The 19,297-nt window shown below is 38.6% G+C and overlaps 3 protein-coding genes across 4 annotated transcripts; all 3 read left to right on the top strand.

Annotated features, from left to right (window-relative positions):
- Positions 1–7,194: 7,194 nt before the first annotated feature.
- LOC117628315 (kunitz trypsin inhibitor 5-like) lies at positions 7,195–7,925 on the top strand. The gene has a single exon (XM_034360735.1). It carries the CDS (start codon positions 7,234–7,236, stop codon positions 7,840–7,842), a length of 609 nt encoding a protein of 202 aa, XP_034216626.1. The 5' UTR covers positions 7,195–7,233; the 3' UTR covers positions 7,843–7,925.
- Positions 7,926–10,406: 2,481 nt separating this feature from the next.
- Positions 10,407–15,058, top strand: LOC117628243. Of its 2 annotated transcripts, XM_034360648.1 has the most exons (6): positions 10,407–10,868; positions 11,848–11,968; positions 12,339–12,485; positions 12,870–12,963; positions 13,054–13,389; positions 13,498–15,058. In XM_034360648.1, the coding sequence occupies exons 2-6, from the start codon at positions 11,852–11,854 to the stop codon at positions 14,844–14,846; spliced, it is 2,043 nt and encodes a 680-aa protein (XP_034216539.1). In that variant the 5' UTR covers positions 10,407–10,868; positions 11,848–11,851; the 3' UTR covers positions 14,847–15,058. The 2 variants fall into 2 exon arrangements, with proteins under 2 accessions (XP_034216539.1, XP_034216538.1); XM_034360647.1 differs by having other exon boundaries at positions 12,870–13,389.
- A 1,646-nt stretch (positions 15,059–16,704) lies between these two features.
- On the top strand, positions 16,705–18,742 carry LOC117628434 (probable WRKY transcription factor 15). The gene is made up of 3 exons (XM_034360893.1): positions 16,705–17,609; positions 17,756–17,881; positions 18,278–18,742. The coding sequence occupies exons 1-3, from the start codon at positions 16,894–16,896 to the stop codon at positions 18,426–18,428; spliced, it is 993 nt and encodes a 330-aa protein (XP_034216784.1). The 5' UTR covers positions 16,705–16,893; the 3' UTR covers positions 18,429–18,742.
- Positions 18,743–19,297: the final 555 nt, after the last annotated feature.

Here is a 19,297-nt window from a genome sequence, read left to right as displayed (position 1 = left end):
ATGTTGTGCGGAAGCGTCAACCAACTGCGAGTGAAAAATAAATAACAACAGGCAGGAGAAAAATTGAACAAAATAATCAACAAGAACAACACCAAGATTTATACTGGTTCGTCAATTGCCTACATCCAGTTTGGAGACGACGGAGTATTCCACTATAATCAATGAGAGAATACAATAGTGTTTAACCACTCAGAAAACCCAAGCCCCAAATATACCCAAGCTCACACACTCAAGAATATAAAGGGGATACAAATTGAGTACAATTTAGAGAGGGAAAAATAACCAACAGTAGCAACAAAACTTAGTTGCCCAAACTATTATTTTTCTCTCTCCCAACTTCTTTCTTCTCTCATCAACTCTCGGTGCTTTTCGCTCTTCCATTTTTCCCAAATGCATGTTCCCTTTTATAAGCCAAACATTTGCTCTTCAACCACCCAACGGCAAAAGCAAAACACACAAGTCAAAAGGTAAAAGTAAGCCATCAATGCTAGCCATTAATTTGTCTCCAATTTGTCTGCTAGCCGAAAGCACCGAAAGCAGTTTTGCTTTTGACTATTTTTGAGCCAATCAAGCCGAAAGCAGTTTTGCTTTTGACTATTTTGAGCCAATCATCAACAATCTCCACCTTGGCTCAAAACCTCGAAGCAACACTCTCAATGGTCGTCTCCCAATCCCCCATGGGGCAATCAACAAACTTTACAAATGCCAATTAAGTCTAAGCAATGCTTAAACTTGAGCAACGAAACTGGCTTTGTCAACATATCCGCAGGATTCTCAGCGGTCCCAATCTTCTGAAGAAGAATATTTCCCTCGTCAATAATCTCACGAACAAAATGGAACCTCACGTCAATGTGTTTTGTACGTGCATGATGAACTTGATTCTTTGCTAAATAAATAGCACTCTGACTGTCACAATGAACATCCACATGGTCTTGTTCAACCCCCAAGTCATCAAGCAATCCTTGAAGCCAGATGGCTTCCTTTATAGCTTCTGTTACCGCCATGTATTCAGCCTCCGTAGTCGACAGAGCAACTGTAGATTGCAGAATCGACCTCCAACTCACTGGACCTCCAGCAATAGTGAATACAAAACCTGTAGTGGACCTACGCTTGTCCAAATCACCTGCGTAATCAGAATCCACATATCCAACAACACATTGACCAGTAACTTTATCATGCTGAAACAATAAACCAACATCCACAGTACCCAGAATATACCGTAGAATCCATTTCACAGCTTGCCAATGCCCTTTTCCTGGATTATGCATATATCTACTGACAATACTAACAGCTTGTGAAATATCAGGCCTCGTACACACCATAGCATACATCAAACTACCAACAGCACTTGCATATGGAATTTGAGCCATGTAATGACTCTCTTCACCAGTTTTAGGAGACATAGAAGCACTAAGTTTGAAATGAGGGGCAAGAGGTGTACTAACCGGTTTTGAATTTTCATTCATCCCGAAACGCTGTAGTACCTTCTTCAAATACTGCTTTTGACACAGACTAATCTTGCCCTTCGCTCTATCTCTTTCAATTTCCATACCCAGTATCTTCCGAGCTTCTCCTAAGTCCTTCATCTCAAATTCATTACTCAGTTGAGTCTTCAACCTTTCAATCTCCACTTTGCTTTTACATGCTATAAGCATATCATCAACATATAAAAGCAGATAGATGAAGGTTCCATCTTGTAGCTTGCGAAAGTATACACAATGGTCATAATGACTTCTTGTGTACTTCTGCCCGATCATAAACCGATCAAATCGCTTATACCATTGTCTTGGAGACTGCTTCAAGCCGTACAATGATTTTTGCAATTTGCAAACCCAATTTTCTTTTCCAGCAACCTTAAAACCTTCTGGCTGAGACATATAAATTTCTTCCTCCAAATCACCATGTAAGAATGCAGTCTTGACATCAAGTTGAGCCAACTCAAGGTCAAACTGTGCAACCAAAGCCAACAAAATACGAATAGAGGAATGTTTTACTACAGGAGAAAATACCTCATTGTAGTCAATGCCTTCCTTCTGAGCATATCCTTTAGCTACTAATCGGGCTTTGAATCTCACATTGTCCTTTCCCAAAGATTCCATCTTCTTGGCATAAACCCATTTGCAACCAATTGCTTTCTTCCCCTTTGGTAACTGAACCAGCTCCCAAGTCTCATTTTTATGAAGAGACTTCATCTCCTCATCCATAGATTTCTTCCACTCCACGCTCTCTGAACTTCTGACAGCTTCTTTGTAGGCGGATGGAATATCATCTTCAATAACGGGAAGTGCATATGCCACAATATCAGTAAACCGAGCAGGCTTTCGAATTTCCCTTCTCGATCTTCTGGTTGCAATAGAATCTTGTTGCTGTGGAGGCTCTTGGGTAGGTGCCTCCTCTTCATCATCCTCGTCCTCTTCATCGGAATCAACTGTAGGACTAGTGTCTGTAGTATCAGACCTTACTGGAACAACTGGAGTTTTCAGTAACTCCAACTGCTTTGAACTACTCATGGTCTTAGTTGCTTCAATTTCACCTTCATGCTTGTTCTGATTTACCATAGCAGCCTCATCAAAAGTCACATCTCTGCTTACAACAATTTTCTTCTCATCTGGACACCAAAGTCGGTATCCCTTCACGCCAGTGCTAAATCCCATAAATAGAGCCTTCTTTGCTCTTGGATCTAACTTGCTTTCCCTGACATGATAGTAAGCAGGACAACCAAATATGTGTAAATACTTGTAATCAGTACAAGGTTTACCAGACCATACCTCCATGGGCGTTTTGCCCTCATTCGCAGCAGCAGGCAACCGATTAATGAGATGGCTTGCATAAGTAATCGCCTCAGCCCAAAACGCCTTGCCTAAACCAGCATTAGACAACATACACCGAACTTTCTCAAGCAAAGTACGGTTCATGCGCTCTGCCACCCCATTCTGTTGCGGTGTCTCCCTAACCGTGAAGTGCCTCACAATACCCTCATCTTGACAAACTTTCAAGAAAGGATCAGACTTATATTCACCACCATTGTCTGATCTGAGAGTCTTGATCTTCCGACCGCTTTGCATTTCAATCATCTTTTTCCACTTCAGGAATATCTTCAAGACTTCATCTTTACGCTTCATGGTGTACACCCATATTCTTCTAGAGAAGTCATCAACAAAGGAGACAAAATAATGGCTACCTCCCCAAGATGCATTATTGGAAGGTCCCCAAACATCAGTGTGAACATAATCTAGAATGCCTTTAGTGTGGTGAATAGCAGTGCCAAATTTCACTCTAGTTTGCTTACCCAGCACACAGTGTTCACAGAATTCCAATTTGCATGCCTTTGCACCTTTCAATAAGCCTTGCTTCACCAATCCTTGCAACGCTTTTTCACCAGCATGCCCAAGGCGCATATGCCATAACCTTGTGGTGTCTGTGCTATCTGCGTCAGCAGCTTCGGTGATAGCTGCTCCACCAATAACTGTACTACCCTGCAAGAAATACAAGTTATTTCGTCTTGTACCTTTCATCACCACCAGTGCCCCATGCACAGCTTTAAGAACTCCACCCTCCATGGTGATCTTGAGACCCTTGGATTCCAAAGCGCCTAATGAGATGAGATTCTTCTTCATATCCGAAACATACCGAACATCACTCAATTCTCTGACTGTTCCATCATGCATCTTCAAACAGATTTTGCCTATCCCTTGTGTTTTGCAGGCATTATTGTTGCCCATCAAAACAACTCCACCATCCAGCTCCTCGAAGCTAGAAAACCATTCCCGAATAGGACACATATGATAGGTGCAACCTGAATCCAAAATCCACTCAGTTGAGTGACCATCAGCAGATGAACTAGCCAAAGCAAACTCGAAATCTTCATCTCCAGATTTTGCAACATTTGCTTCAGAACCCACTTTCTCCTTCTCCTTGTTCTTCAATTTGGGGCAGTCTTTCTTCCAATGACCCTTTTGGCGACAAAAGGCACATTCATCTTTAGCAGGAAACTTCCCTCGTGACTTTGAACGAGATTTTCCCCGCTTCCCAGATTTTCTTTCCTCTGTTCGACCCCTTGCAACGAGTGCCTCGGTTTGTGAATTTTGAGTCTTCTGTTCCTTTTTACGACACTCATGATTCACCAATGCCGCAGACACCTCATCCAGTTTCACCTCGGATTTTCCATACAACAAAGTAGTTGTCAAATGATCATAATCATCAGGCAATGAATTTAACAAACATAGTGCCTTATCCTCGTCAGGAATTATCACATCAAGGTTTGCTAAATCAGCAAGTATTTTATTATAATCATTGAGGTGTTCATGCATAGAAATACCTGAACGATATTGAAATCGGAAGAGTCGTTTCTTCAAGAAGAGCCGATTTTCTGCGCTCTTGGTCATATACTTCTCCTCCAATTTCATCCATAACTTCTTAGCAGAAGTTTCCTTCATATACGGGTATTTCAACTCCTTATCAAGGAACGATCGAATAGTGGCACAAGCATGGAGATTAATTCGAGTCCACTGCTTGTCATCAATATCTTCTGGTTTATCCTCCAGAACCATATCCAACTCTTGTTGATACAACACATCCATAACTTCACATTGCCACATACCAAAATTATTGGAGCCATTAAATTTATCAACCTCTAACCTTGTACTGGCAATTGGATGTCTATTGGATGTAGGTGCCGACGAAGACGATGTCGATTCCTTCTCCTTTAAAATTTCAACTTTTTCTCCAGCCATCAAATCTGCCCGGCACTATTCACTGCTACTGTAGCACAGCACTATTCACGGGCACTGTAGCACCGACACTATTCACGTGCACTATTCACCCGTCACTGTAGCACCGACAGATTTTTCACTCCCACGAAACCCCAGTCGAAAAACTGGAGCTCTGATACCACTTGTTGTGCGGAAGCGTCAACCAACTGCGAGTGAAAAATAAATAACAACAGGCAGGAGAAAAATTGAACAAAATAATCAACAAGAACAACACCAAGATTTATCTGGTTCGGCAATTGCCTACATCCAGTTTGGAGACGACGGAGTATTCCACTATAATCAATGAGAGAATACAATAGTGTTTAACCACTCAGAAAACCCAAGCCCCAAATATACCCAAGCTCACACACTCAAGAATATAAAGGGGATACAAATTGAGTACAATTTAGAGAGGGAAAAATAACCAACAGTAGCAACAAAAACTTAGTTGCCCAAACTATTATTTTTCTCTCTCCCAACTTCTTTCTTCTCTCATCAACTCTCGGTGCTTTCCGCTCTTTTATTTTTCCCAAATGCATGTTCCCTTTTATAAGCCAAACATTTGCTCTTCAATCACCCAACGGCAAAAGCAAAACACACAAGTCAAAAGGTAAAAGTAAGCCATCAATGCTAGCCATTAATTTGTCTCCAATTTGTCTGCTAGCCGAAAGCAGTTTTGCTTTTGACTATTTTTGAGCCAATCATCAACATAAATGCCCTATGCATCACCCTTCTGTTTAAGGACACGGGCCCATTACAGATGGGTTTCATGTGAAAGTTTTCAATGACGAAGAGTACATACAGTGAGGCTAGAATGAGGGGGGTTTTGTGAGGGGTTATAATGAGGTCTCTAATAGCTGTTTGAAACAATGCAGAATTATTATTGGACTGTTTGATTGAACCCCCTCATTGTAACTTCTCAACATAGCCTCTCATTATAGAAGCTCCCAAGAATATATTTGCAGACTAATTTTGAAATGCAAATATATATTAAAATACCCGTTATTACACGGAAATGTGTACAAGTTTTAGGTATGTGATTGTTCTAGTTTTGTGTCGCAGCGTGACAATAGATTGGCTAAAACCTTAGCCTAGAACATGTAACTCTGAAATCCACTAGGAAGATATGAGAAAACCTCAAGGCTTATTTGATAAATTGGAATAACAAAACATAACCCTAGCCATGGGTAAAATTTGTTTAAATACTCCTAGAAATAAACAAGGAATTAAAATAGGAAAATAACAAAGTTTCCAAAAACTATAAAATACTTTAAAACTGGATTTTGGGTTGCTAAATGATCTCGAATGCCCGAAAAAGCCCATACATCATGGCAAAGTGATGAGTTTTACTCGTGATGCCGTTCTCTTCGAATTGACGGATCATGGGCTCGATTCGTAGCTCAAAGTCTAAATCTGCAGTTTGCTCGTTTTGCCCTTACTCACTCGTGTGTCCAACTCCTCTTCAATTGCTTCTGTCATCTGCTCTACATCATTTTGTCATCAATTAAGAATTGTATTTGATTCAATTGGCTCAACCTCTTCTTTTCTTTCTACTTTTGTCCACCGAGACATGGAATCATAGCCTTAAACGTCAGAATGAAAAATAAAAGAAGACCATCACAAGGAATAAGATATTGATTTGTGTGGAAGAACTCATCAAAGAGAGTGATCAATTCCTACTTTAAGCTATTTTTAAAAGAAAATTGTGGTGTTAGTTTCTTAGCCGTTGGATTGATATTTTAAGTGAGGCAACATGTGGAAAAGAGAAGTCCAATAAAATCTGACATAGGATCCAAATCTTTTGCAAATCATTATAATTAGCTCAATTCAATTCAATTATTATTTTTTGTGTTTGGACTTGGATCTCACTTTTATCTCTCATAGGGGTTTAAGAGTTACAAATCACTAATTAATTGCTAAAATGTAATGAGCAGTGTTAAGTTGAGCACCTATGCACACGAACGTTTTTTGACCGTGATGTATGCGCAATTCACAGTATATGCAAAACCAGAATTCGAACAGGCCTGCGTGAAAAAACAGTAGAATCCTTCAAATATATTATACACGATTCATAGACCAAAAAGGGCACGTAATGCTTCCCAGCTTCATATATATCTTATAGACATACATGAAGTCAAAGCCACCGCTATAATATATATGGATTAACATATCATGTGGTTTGAAATGAAATCAGAGAAGGAAACTTTGAATCATATTCGGGTATTGACTTTTGACTTCACTTAAAATACAGATTGCTCGACTTCCGAATTGTACCAAGTTTTACGTTTTCAGCACACAGCTAACATTTCAATGGAATTAGCCTAAGCTACATATATTTTTGTTAGTTGTGGATAGGAACAAATAAGTGTAAGGCTAAGGCATCATCTTTCAATCCAAATGTAATCTAAATCCCTAGTTTCTATTATAAATGGAACCCCCTCTTTCATTTATACACAAAATAACAAAGAAAGTACTAATAACAATGTCATTGAGGCTAGCACTCTGCTTCCTTCTCCTTGCCTTCTCTGCCAAGCCATGGTCAGCCAATGCTGCTCCGTCCCCGGTGCTTGACATCACCGGCAAGAAGCTCCGAACGGGCACCGATTATTACATCTTACCAGTCATACGTGGGAGGGGCGGGGGGCTCACTCTGGCTAGCACTAGCAACACAACCAGCTGCCCACTTGATCTTGTTCAAGAGCAGCATGAGGTGTCGAATGGTCTCCCGCTGACATTTTCGCCTGTGAACCCGAAGAAAGGTGTGGTTCGGGTCTCAACCGATCATAACATCAAGTTCTCTGCTGCCACAATCTGCGTTCAATCCACGATGTGGAAATTGGACAAGTTTGATGAGCAAACAGGACAGTGGTTTGTGACGAGTGGTGGGGTTGAGGGCAATCCCGGTCGTCAAACCACAAGCAATTGGTTTAAGATTGAGAAATATGATGAAGACTACAAGCTCGTTTTCTGCCCAACAGTTTGCAATTTCTGCAAAGTGATATGCAGAGATGTTGGGATTTTTATTCAAGATGGGAAAAGGCGCCTGGCTCTCACTGATGTGCCATTCAAAGTCATGTTCAAGAAAGCTTGAACTTAAAAATGTACTAATTATACACTTTTGAAATCAATGCATGATTGTGCCTTACTCAATAAAGTTTCCCTTTCATTTTCATGTACGCATCTGGTTAAGATACAGATTTGCAGATTTCTATCATATGGAAAGGGAAGTAATAAATTCTTCGCATCCCACCATATAAAATTAAGCTCATCAAACATTTGTATGAGAATGAAAGAGCAAATAGGGTCCCAACAACCAGCAAAAAAGTTATGTCATCCGATGATAGAAATATCTCCAGCTATGCATTTGCTCAGAAAAAAAAAAAGCATATCTTCTAAGGGCACAGGAACACGATAGTTGTGTGGCTATGCATTTGCTTCCTGGCCAAGCATCGATCCCTATTACTTTATTTTATTTTATATAGAAGCAATAATCTATTCTAAGTTAATCTAATTTACCGGGAGAGTAATTTAAATTTGGCGCAGTTTAGTCTTCTTAGGTCAAGGCCTGTTGTATTAGCCCATTGGGCTAAGAAACTGTTTCCTCTTAAAGTAAAAGAAAGGGCCAAACTATACGAAGCTGAAGCTCGGTGAGGATGGGGCCAGAGGCCCAAAAGATAAAAGAAAACTGAACCTGTGGCACAACGCACACAAAGTACAAGCCCATCAAATCCTTCTCTAAGCACTCGTGATAAATGTTGGGTCAAAACATGGACAATGAGCGCAAATAGTTGGTAGTGCATATTTTTCAACTATGAGGGGAGAACTTCCATAATCCATTCTCACAAATACCACTTGAATAAGTGGCCAGCGAGTAGCGGTGCCCGTGAAAGAGTTGGCCGGCCAGAGGGTCTCGAGAGGTGGCGGGTAAGGGTCCGGGCAGGACCAATAAAGATCATGTAGCTAATTATCCAACATTTAGTACCATGCTCCTTTGGGAACTTGCATGGTTTAATTTCTTATAGAACAAACTACAGTAAACCCCCTCAACTTATAGGGTCATTTACGAGTTCATACCTGATTTTGGAGACATTTACCAGTACATACTCAACGTCGCAAAAACCTTACAATTTACCTATTTTGTTAGCCAAACTGTTTTTGAGTTTATTAAATGATGACATTTCAAAAGTGGGATCCTTTTTCTTTTTTTTATAATGATGTGGACTTACCACGTGGATCAAAAATTAGACAACATCCTCACGAAACCAACAAGCGTCCAAATCGTCCTCCAATGAGGAAAACTTGGACCGCTCAATACGACACCTGTTTGATTGTAGATCACTAGTTACAAGGCAGCATTGTATGAAACCAAGCCACTTCTGGATCTCCATGGTTTTGGAATTATTTGGCTATTTGAAAGATGAACTGCAAGAGGTCATGTTGGACAAGTGAGGTCTAGAAAGCTTCTCACAGGCTAACAACAACTTAGAGTTTGACAACCTGTTCATCTAAAGAAAGTTTTGGGACATGTGGTCCTACCACCCCTACCTACATAAATTGGAGGGCTCATGCGTTTTATGCTTGGCCAGATCCTGACCACACCAAAACCAATTCATCATGAAAGGCATGTTATTCTGAAAAGAGTGGCCTTTTCTTCTACATTTTCGACCGATACGTCAAATTGCTTTATAAATATAATATAGTAAGAATTGAAGAGAAAATTACTCCACAAGAATAGTTAAATCTTATATAAATTTGAAAGCAACAAGCTTGATGTGAAAACTGATGATATCCCATTGAGTTTACAACTGCTGAACCCAAGATGTATCATTCACCCATCCTCCTTCGTGTCACTTAAGGGCCTTGGGTGGTTGCAATGTCATCTTTCTAGTGCATATTTGATGTTATGTGGTCCAAAACTACAAAATAAAGACGTCATGATAAGGCCAATGCTATGTTTTTTTCTTTTTCTTTTCCTAAAGTCGGAAAGGAAGAGGGAAATTTTATCATATCTATACTATTAAGATACTATTAGGCAAACTTTAGATCATTGACTTTTCCACAACTAGACCCGTTGGCAATGCAATGTGTATTCTATTGTGAGGAAAAAGTATCACTCGTTTTTTTCCCTCACATTTCATCATGAGCAGAAAATTAATAAAATACTTTTTCTTTTTTTCATATTAACTTAATATTTATTTGAAGCACAAGAAAGCTTTGTATTAAAAAAGAAAAAGTAAATTAATGGTCTCATATTCAAATTCTCATGGCACTTTGATAGTATCTAGTGTGTGACTTATATTCAAAAATAATAATTTAAATTTATTAAAAGGTATCTCAAATTCGATTCTACGTTTCCAACAATTAAAAAAAATACTATTTTGCAAGTAGTAGTATCCTAACCCCTGACCCTACCAGAAATATCTTAAATATCTGCTCTTAAAAAGAAAAAGTGAACAAATCCAAAATATCAAAGTCTGATTATGAGGATAAAAATGTAATATGTGAGATGATTACGAGGGATAAGAAGGTAAAACAAACAAGTAATGGGGAAGACGCATATATTAATAACTTTTGTAGTTGAAACTGTCCCAGCAGAAGCACGTCTGACAGGTGACAGCTCCTCCCTCCTTAAACCAGAAATCTAAGTGCAGAGAGAGAGAGAGAGAGAAACAGATAAAAAAATATAAAGAAGAGAGAGAAAAGAAAGGAATCCCAACGACCCAGAGAGAAACTAGAAAGAGACATTAAAAAATCGCCAGACAGGAGAAAGAAAGGCTGTGATTTGGGTTGCGGGAAGAACTGGGGTGTGATCCCCCACGCGCATTCCTTGCGCTTGTTACTTGTTACTCTCTCCCCCTCTCTCTCTCTCTGCACATAATTATCTTTTTCTTTCTCTTGTGATGACCCCTGTGTGATCCGATTCTCTCTCTCTCTCTCTTCATCCTTACAAAAGCTACAAAGTTGAATCATTGGCTGCATTTGTCTTGGATCATAGTCTCTCTGCTATGTTGCGGAAAATGAGAATTTAGTGGAGCAACAAGAAGGGGAAGAAGAAGAAGAAGCTGCTGCAGATATTGGGATGTCAAAAAGCTCTGCTTTTGGGTCGTTTACATCTTGGTACTCTCTCTCTCCTTCTCTCTGCATTTCCAAATTTTACAGATATATGCGTATGTTCGTACGTGTGATATGAGTGCATAAACGCATATACTGTTGGGTTTGAAGTGTTTTTGGAATTTGGGTTATCGTCTACTTGAATTTTTCCATATGGGATTTCTGTTTATTGGCACGTTACATTGAAATAATTGGGTGTTGAAGCTTGAATGTGTTGTGTAGTTTTTGATAACCAGGTTCTTTTGTTCTCTGTGTTGTCTACTTGAATTTTCTTTTCCGTTTTTTCAAATAGTTTGATGCATTAATAGTATAGTCTCTTACTTGGAAGTACTTTGTTAACAAAACCATTTCCATGGGCCATGTTAGTTACTTATCCACCACAAAACCTTTTTCCCCAAATAGCAGAAATGAAGAATTTAATCCAACTTGTCTCACAACCAGGATATCATCTTATCAAGAGTCATCATTTCTTCCTCATTGTGTTGCAACTAGGATATAGAGGTCTCATTAATTAGCCATTAATTCTGATTAGTGCAATCATGAAGTGCATTTGCGTTTATTGCGTTGTTTTAATTTTAATTTCAATAGTTTAGTTGTTAGTCAAACTACTGAGGAGAGGGAGTGGGATAGGTGGTACAAGATAGATAGTCACAAACAGAAGTCAGATGGCGGGTAAATAGTGAGAGAACATGACAAGTTATGGGAAAAATTTTCCTTCAAATGGTAAAGAACAAAGATTTGGTTTGCCGGTTTCAATGCCTATGTAACACTTGCTGTACAGTATTTCTTTACAAACCACTTCGCATTTTTCAGAGAAAAGGCAATCCTTTTCATCAATTGGTTGTCTTAAATTGAATTAATACTGAATTATTACGTGAAATTCTTAGACAGAGCTTTGAAGTACTAGGTATGAAGTACATTGTGGAAATCCTTTATAAACTTTTTCGTGCTTAAATATGTAAAATCTGATTTGATGTAATTTCAGAAAAATGAATATGTTGATGCGAGGAGATCTTGATCCAAAGTCAATGCAAGCATACACTGGTTCTCTGAACGATGTTTTGAGGACAACTATGCTCAACCAGGAGGTTATGTTTAAAAAGCAGGTATTACGATATTATAAATCACAGGATAAAGTTTGAGTCATGTACAGGCATAATTTTGTGTGCATGTACATGATTGGTTTTTTTTTTTTTTTTTTTTTTCCAACTGTACATGATCAGTTAGTTAACATATAAAAGAACTTTGTATTGGGCAAACCTAGACATTGATTGATGGTATGTAAGGTTTGAAAAACAGAATATGTATCAATTACACATGTAATCCTTATGCTGCTTAATTTCAGCAGATAAGAAACTTTGGCTTTTACTCTAAAGCAGGCTCCAATGTACAGTGGCCCTACATGTGTTTAAGGAGAAAAAGTGCACAAAATAGGCTCCACCCTACTTAACTTTCTTGCTACTGATTTCCCTCCAGGTTCATGACCTCCATCATCTATATGGGATACAGAAGACACTGATGCAGAACGTTGGCAGGATGGAGTTTGGTAGATACAATTTCAGGAAGGCTAGTGCTGAGTCAACTCTGTTACCGTGCAGAAATTCTACACGAGATGAACCTATGGTAAGTGATCTTTGACTTCCTAAGCCTTAGGATGAATGGTTCTATGATAAAGGAGAATGGAAGGCAGCCAGCTCCCCTTTTGCTATTTTTTTGTACTAATGTATTTGGTGGTCTTTTGGAACTGATATACGCAGGTTTAATAAATAATATTTGGACCAAAATATGGTTTTTTCATTGTTACATGCTCACCAACTAATTTACTCTTCAGATCTATCTACATTTGGTGTAGCCTGAAGCAGAGATAAAAGAAATATCTAGCCTCTATGAATGAGTCGACGAGCGACCTAGTTTCATTTCAGATTATTTGTAATTAGATAGTGTTAATGTGATGAGCTTGTGCTTGTGCTTGTCTTTCAAGTTGTATTAACACAATCTATATTTCAGGACTTCTTAGAAGGGTACAAAGGTGTATATGATAAGATTCAGCCGAGGACTCCTGATCTTAAACTTCCCTCGGATCAATGCGTTAGCTATATTGGTAAGAATCTCCTGAAGAATAATAATACAAGAGACCACTTGAAAGTAACTCTGGGACTTAGGAGTTCTCTTTGTTGTGATAATTTCACAGATCCAGCAGATTTGACGCTTTCCCTGAGCATTCAAGACGACAGTAGGAGAGAGGGAGGTACTAAGAGAACTTGGTTTGATGTAGAAACTCATTCCTGCTCACACCAAGTGATTGATTTAGAAGAATCAATTGAGAGGACATCAATCGAGGGTTTGGAACACTCACCCTCTTTCAGCAGTGCTACTCCAATAAAAAACTTCGGGGCCAAGCACGATTCTGAAGTTTCTGTCCTTGTTGATCCTATAGTCTCAAGTTGTGGGAAGGAAAATCTATTGTTTCCTGCTGCAGACAGTAACCCCCTTTCAGATCACAGTGAGTGGAATCCATTCAATCAAGGTACAGCTCATTTATCTGTGTAGAGCTATGTTTCATAGTCTGCATTAAGTTGAATTTCAGAACTTATAGTCTTGTGCATTTTGGACTTTGTGTTTGTCTCTTTTTCAGGACTAAAAAAGCTTTCTGGTGGTGTCCCAATTAACAATTTGTCCACCACAAGGCAACATTTCAGTTCATGTGAAGCAGGGCTTCTGGACCTCAACAAAATTCAGCATGATGATTCATCTTGTCTGTCAAATGATCCTACAGTAGCCCATCCTTCAACAGCAAGCTCATCACATGCTTTTCATGGATTAGTTGGCGAGGTAGAGGAAGGCACTCCTTGTTTCGGAACTGGGGAAAAGAAAAATGATAATGACTCAAATAAAGCTTCTGAAACGTTTCAAAAAGATGATTCTGGAGATTTTGCTTCCACGAACTCCAAAAGAAAAAATGAGAGAACAGATTATTGGGGTGGGAATTCCAAAGTTGATGTATTGAGCATAAGTGAAATGGGCCATGTAAGTTTGGAGGCTGCGTCTAGACCCAAGATAGACCTCTGTGAAGCAGTTTGTTGTCACAGTAATGACCCTGGTAAGGGAAATGACGGGTTCATCATGGGACTCCTAGACTGTCGAACTCGTTCATGTGAAGCTGCTAAACAAGCAAACCATGAGAACAACAAAGCAGAAGACCCTATATTTTCACATTCTGATCTTAGTCAAAAAAGAGATCAAGATGGACATGGAAATATATCTTCTGCTTCATGTAAGCCGGGCTGCATTGGTGATAATGATTCCAGCAGCATAAAGACTATGCAATCTGAGGTTGAGTACAGAAACTCAAATCCCTTTTGTGTTGATCAATTTTCCGAAACACATGTAGGGTATCAAGTTTCAGAAACCTTAATGGTTGAACAGGACCAAAGATCTTCCAACAACAGTCAATTAAAACACAAATGCCTCAAGAAGGAAGGAGAATCAGCTGAACTCGATGTTTTGATCAAAGAGGCAGCCGAAGCACTTGTCGGAATCTCATTGGAGAACTCATCTGGTTATCAAGATTGTCCTTACAAAGTAGGGGTATCAAATAAGATGGAAATGAAGGAGAGTGAGCAACCACAGTATTCTTCTGATTCTTTCGAGTTAATCACACTAAAGCTAACAGAAAGCAGCGCGGATGACAATTGTGTGTCATCAAAGCCTTCTGAAGTAGATTACACTGATAGAAAGGATTTTGGTGTTAAGTTGAGAAGGGGGAGAAGATTGAAAGATTTTCAGAGGGACATACTTCCTGGTCTGGCATCCCTTTCCCGGCAAGAAATTCGTGAAGATATAAACATTATGGAGGCAGTTTTAAGATCAAGAGAGTACAAAAAATTAAGAGCCAAGGCGGCTGATGGTCAAAGCTGGTGTGCTCCTGTCAAAAACAAACGTTCACGACTAAACTATGTTCCACGTAGGAAAAAAACTTTATGAGAAGTTTTAAGTTGGGAATGGCATAGATCTGAGCAAGTATTTGTTTGTAACCATTGGCTGCATATAACCTTATGTTCTGACTTTAGAATCATTTAGCTACTTTCTGATTCATGTACTGATCTTAATACTAGTATTGGTAACTGGATAAATGTTAACCCTAATCCCGCAGAGATACAAAATTAATGATTGAGAAGGTGAGTTTGCTTGTGTCATTTGAGTTCTCCTTAACAAATGTTTTCTTTATTTTATTTTTCTTCTATTTTTTGGGTGCTTCACGAGAACTGTATAATTCGTTCTGTTAGATTGCTGCAATCTGGAAGGGAAAGAAAAGGATTGTGTGCCTGATGAGTTCACCATAGCCTTAACAGGATAAATTGTGATGAAGCTTCTATTTTACGAAGAGCCAAAGTTGGTTTCTAATTCGAATGGTTTCCCAAATGAAATGGGAATTCCATGAAATGGATAAACAAAAATTGTACTGATTGTTCAAGAGCATAGACCAGAAAATTGAGAGTCTGCTTTATTCTCTGTAATGAACAGATTTTAGATACAGGACTTTGGTGTGTACTTAGATTGGAATTAGATTGCATTAGAATTGAGAAGTTAAGAGGCTTGTAGTAAGTGGTTAAGAGCATTTACTCCTACACCCGCACCCGAGATCCTACGTTTGATTTCCCACTTTCCCAATATCGCTTGTGAAAAAAAAAACAATTGAGAATATATCAAGGGCATATCAGACTGTCAAATGTGTGATCTAAATTAGCAATCTGGCAACATGCATGTCAAGTTTTGTTTCCTGTATACGCTTCCAACTTCAAAAGTCTCAAAGACAAATCAAATCAAGAAAGCATGAATCATTATTTTGAAATCTTTGATTCAACTCTATAGTTAGCTATCACTATAGTGTTTGCTTACCGAACAGATAAGAAAGCAACGTATACACCGACCATAATGTTTGGGGCCTTTGCCCCAAAACCGTGGGCTTGGAACTTGAAACCCCAGGCCGAATTGATATTTCAAAATTTGAATCTGAAACATCGAAATCAATTACAAGATAACATCTTTTAAGAATCTGTCAAACATAGTATAATACGAAATTTATCTTACCTAATCCAAATTAATTCAATTTAATTACAATCTAATCCAATCTAATTTAGAAACATCTGCTGCATCATACGATTTCTTTAGCATGAAAATCCAAGGAAACTAATAAACAATTGAATAAAGTGATGAGTGGAAGCAAAGCCACTAATTGCCACCCTTTGGGAACAAGCATGCTTCAATCATGAACACAAAAGATAAATGCCAATAGTCCAAGCCCTGTTTAGTGATCAGTGAGAGAGACTGCTATGATGCCTCAATCATGTCAACTCTCCGAATCCTCATGCGTCTTCTTCCTTGGCTTGTACATGCCCCACACCAGCTTTATGTAATTTTGATGAGATAATGGCATTGAACTAAAAAGATATTAGTATGTTAAATTCTCAATTTTTTTATATATTTTTTATTGAGATAATGATTTTTAAATAGCTCCAGTATGGCTGGGACTTGTAAGTGTAGTTCACATAGTTAGGAGCATTTATCATGCACCGATGTGTGTGTTGGAATCTTTTTTCTGAGTATCGCTTGTATCAAAAATAGCTCCAACATGCAAGTTCATTCGCCTTTGTTTTCTAGGACTCCACTCGCTCTCTCAATCAACCAATTAAGATTTTTCAGATATTGTATTGGTTAGTGCCTTAGTGGGTTGTGAAACTTAAGCCACCGTTGACTAAAAGGTAGATATAATAGTATAATACAGTTGTTTATTTCAAAATATAAGCAGCCTTCATGAAGTGGATGATGAATAATTTATCCACTAAGCCACTGAAGCAACATAGTTTTGATCCATTGGTGGTTTCTGCCACCTTGGTTTTCAGGATCATGTTTAGCACTTTAGCCCTCATCACAGCCTCACCTTGTTTTGGCACAGTTGAGGTTGTAAGAAAATTAATTTGGTAGGGTTTGGGATTGACTCGTGAAGAAGGAATCAGGTGTCTGTGTTTCAATGAACCCAGGATTGGATTTCAAAATTCATGAGGCTGCTCAAAGTAGTTTGAAACATGCCCATCACCTGTTTGGTTGTGTATCTGAGAATAAACAAAAGAGAAGTGTTCAAGAAGTAAGCTTGATTGCTCAAGATGCAGTGGAAGAATTCAGAAAACTACTTGCTCTCCTTGATGGATCATTGTTATCAAACCAGAAGAGGATCAGAAGAGGTCCTTTGCCAAAATCCCATGACATAAACCAGGTTGAACTGTTGGACTCTCCTAACCCTTCATCCCAAAATACTACACACAATTGGCCTCAGCCTCATCCCCAGCCCCAGCCTCAGAATTGCTTGGTTAGACAGTTTTTTAGTGCTGTTCATCAAAGTGATCAAGCAACTGCAAATGTGATCCACAGTAATAGCTTTAGCATGGGTAGAGAGAAAAAACCAAACCCGGCATTGCAGCAAGGGCAATCTGAAGCCGGTGTGGTTCTTCCTAATAATTTAATCATGGGGTTGAACCAATTCTCACAAAAGCCTACTAGCACTTCTTTGATCAGTATGGATGGAAGTAGCCTTAACACGCGGATGATTCAATATTCTTCGTCTGAACTCTTGGCTTCTCGAGATTGTACCTCTATGTTTTCTTCCAAAACGAAGTGTGGGGCGAAAAGTGAAGAAGTCACTCCAAGATGCCTAGTCTCTGCTGGTGGATGCCATTGCTCAAAGCGAAGGTATTGAAATCCTGATTAAAATGCAGTCCTTTATGTCACTACATTTTGTTGGTTTACACAATATTTATGATTGGATTTCTGATTTTCTATCTTCTTGTGTCCTGCTGACGGTTTTTAATTTCTTGTATTTGTTCATCTCCTAACAGGAAACTTAGAATAAAGAGAAGAATCCGAGTTCCGGCTTTAAGCAATAAGCTAGCTGATATACCTCCTGATGACTATACCTGGAGGAAGTATGGGCAGAAACCTATTAAAGGGTCTCCATATCCTAGGTATGTCTATGTTATTTTATTTTTGCCTCTCCATAATGATTTCAAATCTTAAGGTCTAGATTGTTTAATATGTATATTTTCTCTTCTGTTTCATATATTTTGGCTTATTCATCATACACAAACAATCCATAGCATATGGCAGATAAAATGAATGAGTCCTTAATTGGCTGGAAGAACAGAGGAAAATGAATGAATTATTTTAACAAAATCACTTCCCTTAGTTTTAAATGCTTCTTATAGATTATTACTCTAACATTGTCCTTAGATACAGAATTCGCAACAATATATTAGATGATGGCCATGAGCTTTATACGTGCTCTTCTTGAATGTTATATATATGCTTAGCCATTTCCAAGCTTAGCTGATAAGTCTGTCCATGATGCTTTGCCTTCGAAGGAGTTATTACAAATGCAGCAGTGTGAGGGGATGCCCTGCAAGAAAGCATGTCGAACGATGCTTGGAAGATCCTACCATGTTGGTTGTTACATATGAAGGCGACCATCAACACCCGAAGATTACATTTCAAGCACCTACACTTGCGATTTAAGTTAACCGGTATAATAAATCCAATGGATGCCAACATTTCAGAGCTTGAACTGGTTTTGCAGTGTTAGCTTCTCTTCTGTCCTAAAAACTGTTAAAATTGTATCTTGTAAGTGTAAACTAGTCCTCTGTTTTTCCCCCTTTTTTTTCTTTCTCTTAATTTCCTAGTTTGTCCTGCTTCTGGTATGTAATTGAGTCTTCAATAATGCTTTTGTCAGATCATTGTATACATTCTCTTTAATGATATATGTTGACGTGAGTATTCTAATTAATCAAGGAGATTTACTTCCTTGATTAATTAAGGGATTTGCTTTCCTATTTTTATATAAGTGATAAATCATTGTGCAATTAGGAGATACTTTTCTAATTCTTTACTGTATCTAATTCCTTGTAAAACCCTCATGTAAACTCATATATATACCTCCTTATGGAGAAGAATAAAACCTAACCCAAAGTATTCAAACCATATTCATATTTTAGCATTGTATCAGAGTCTAGTTCTCTTGTGACCTGTGCTTGCGTTCTTCTTGAAATTTAAGTGCTCTCCTCCCCTCCTCTTCAAGGGGGGAAGGGGGAGTGAAAATGATATGTTTATTGACGTATCCCTATTACCTTGACGTAGTCCCATGAAGATACTGCATATCTCTTTACTCTGACGTCCCCTTCTCTTCAGGGGGAGAGGGGGAGTGAAGAAAAGTTGTTTTGTCTCTAAACCCTTATCTCAAATTTCTCATATTCAAATCCAAAACCCTAAATCAAATTCCTCATATTTTTCCCCAAATCCAAATCCCTCAAATCTGAAATCCTCAAATCCTCTTATTCAAATCCCTAAACACATACCCTCAAATTTTATACACATACCTCTTAAATTCA

This window comes from Prunus dulcis, chromosome 5 (assembly GCF_902201215.1).
Source record: "Prunus dulcis chromosome 5, ALMONDv2, whole genome shotgun sequence".
Taxonomy (NCBI): domain Eukaryota; kingdom Viridiplantae; phylum Streptophyta; class Magnoliopsida; order Rosales; family Rosaceae; genus Prunus; species Prunus dulcis.
This window is presented reverse-complemented; position numbering and strand designations above follow the sequence as displayed.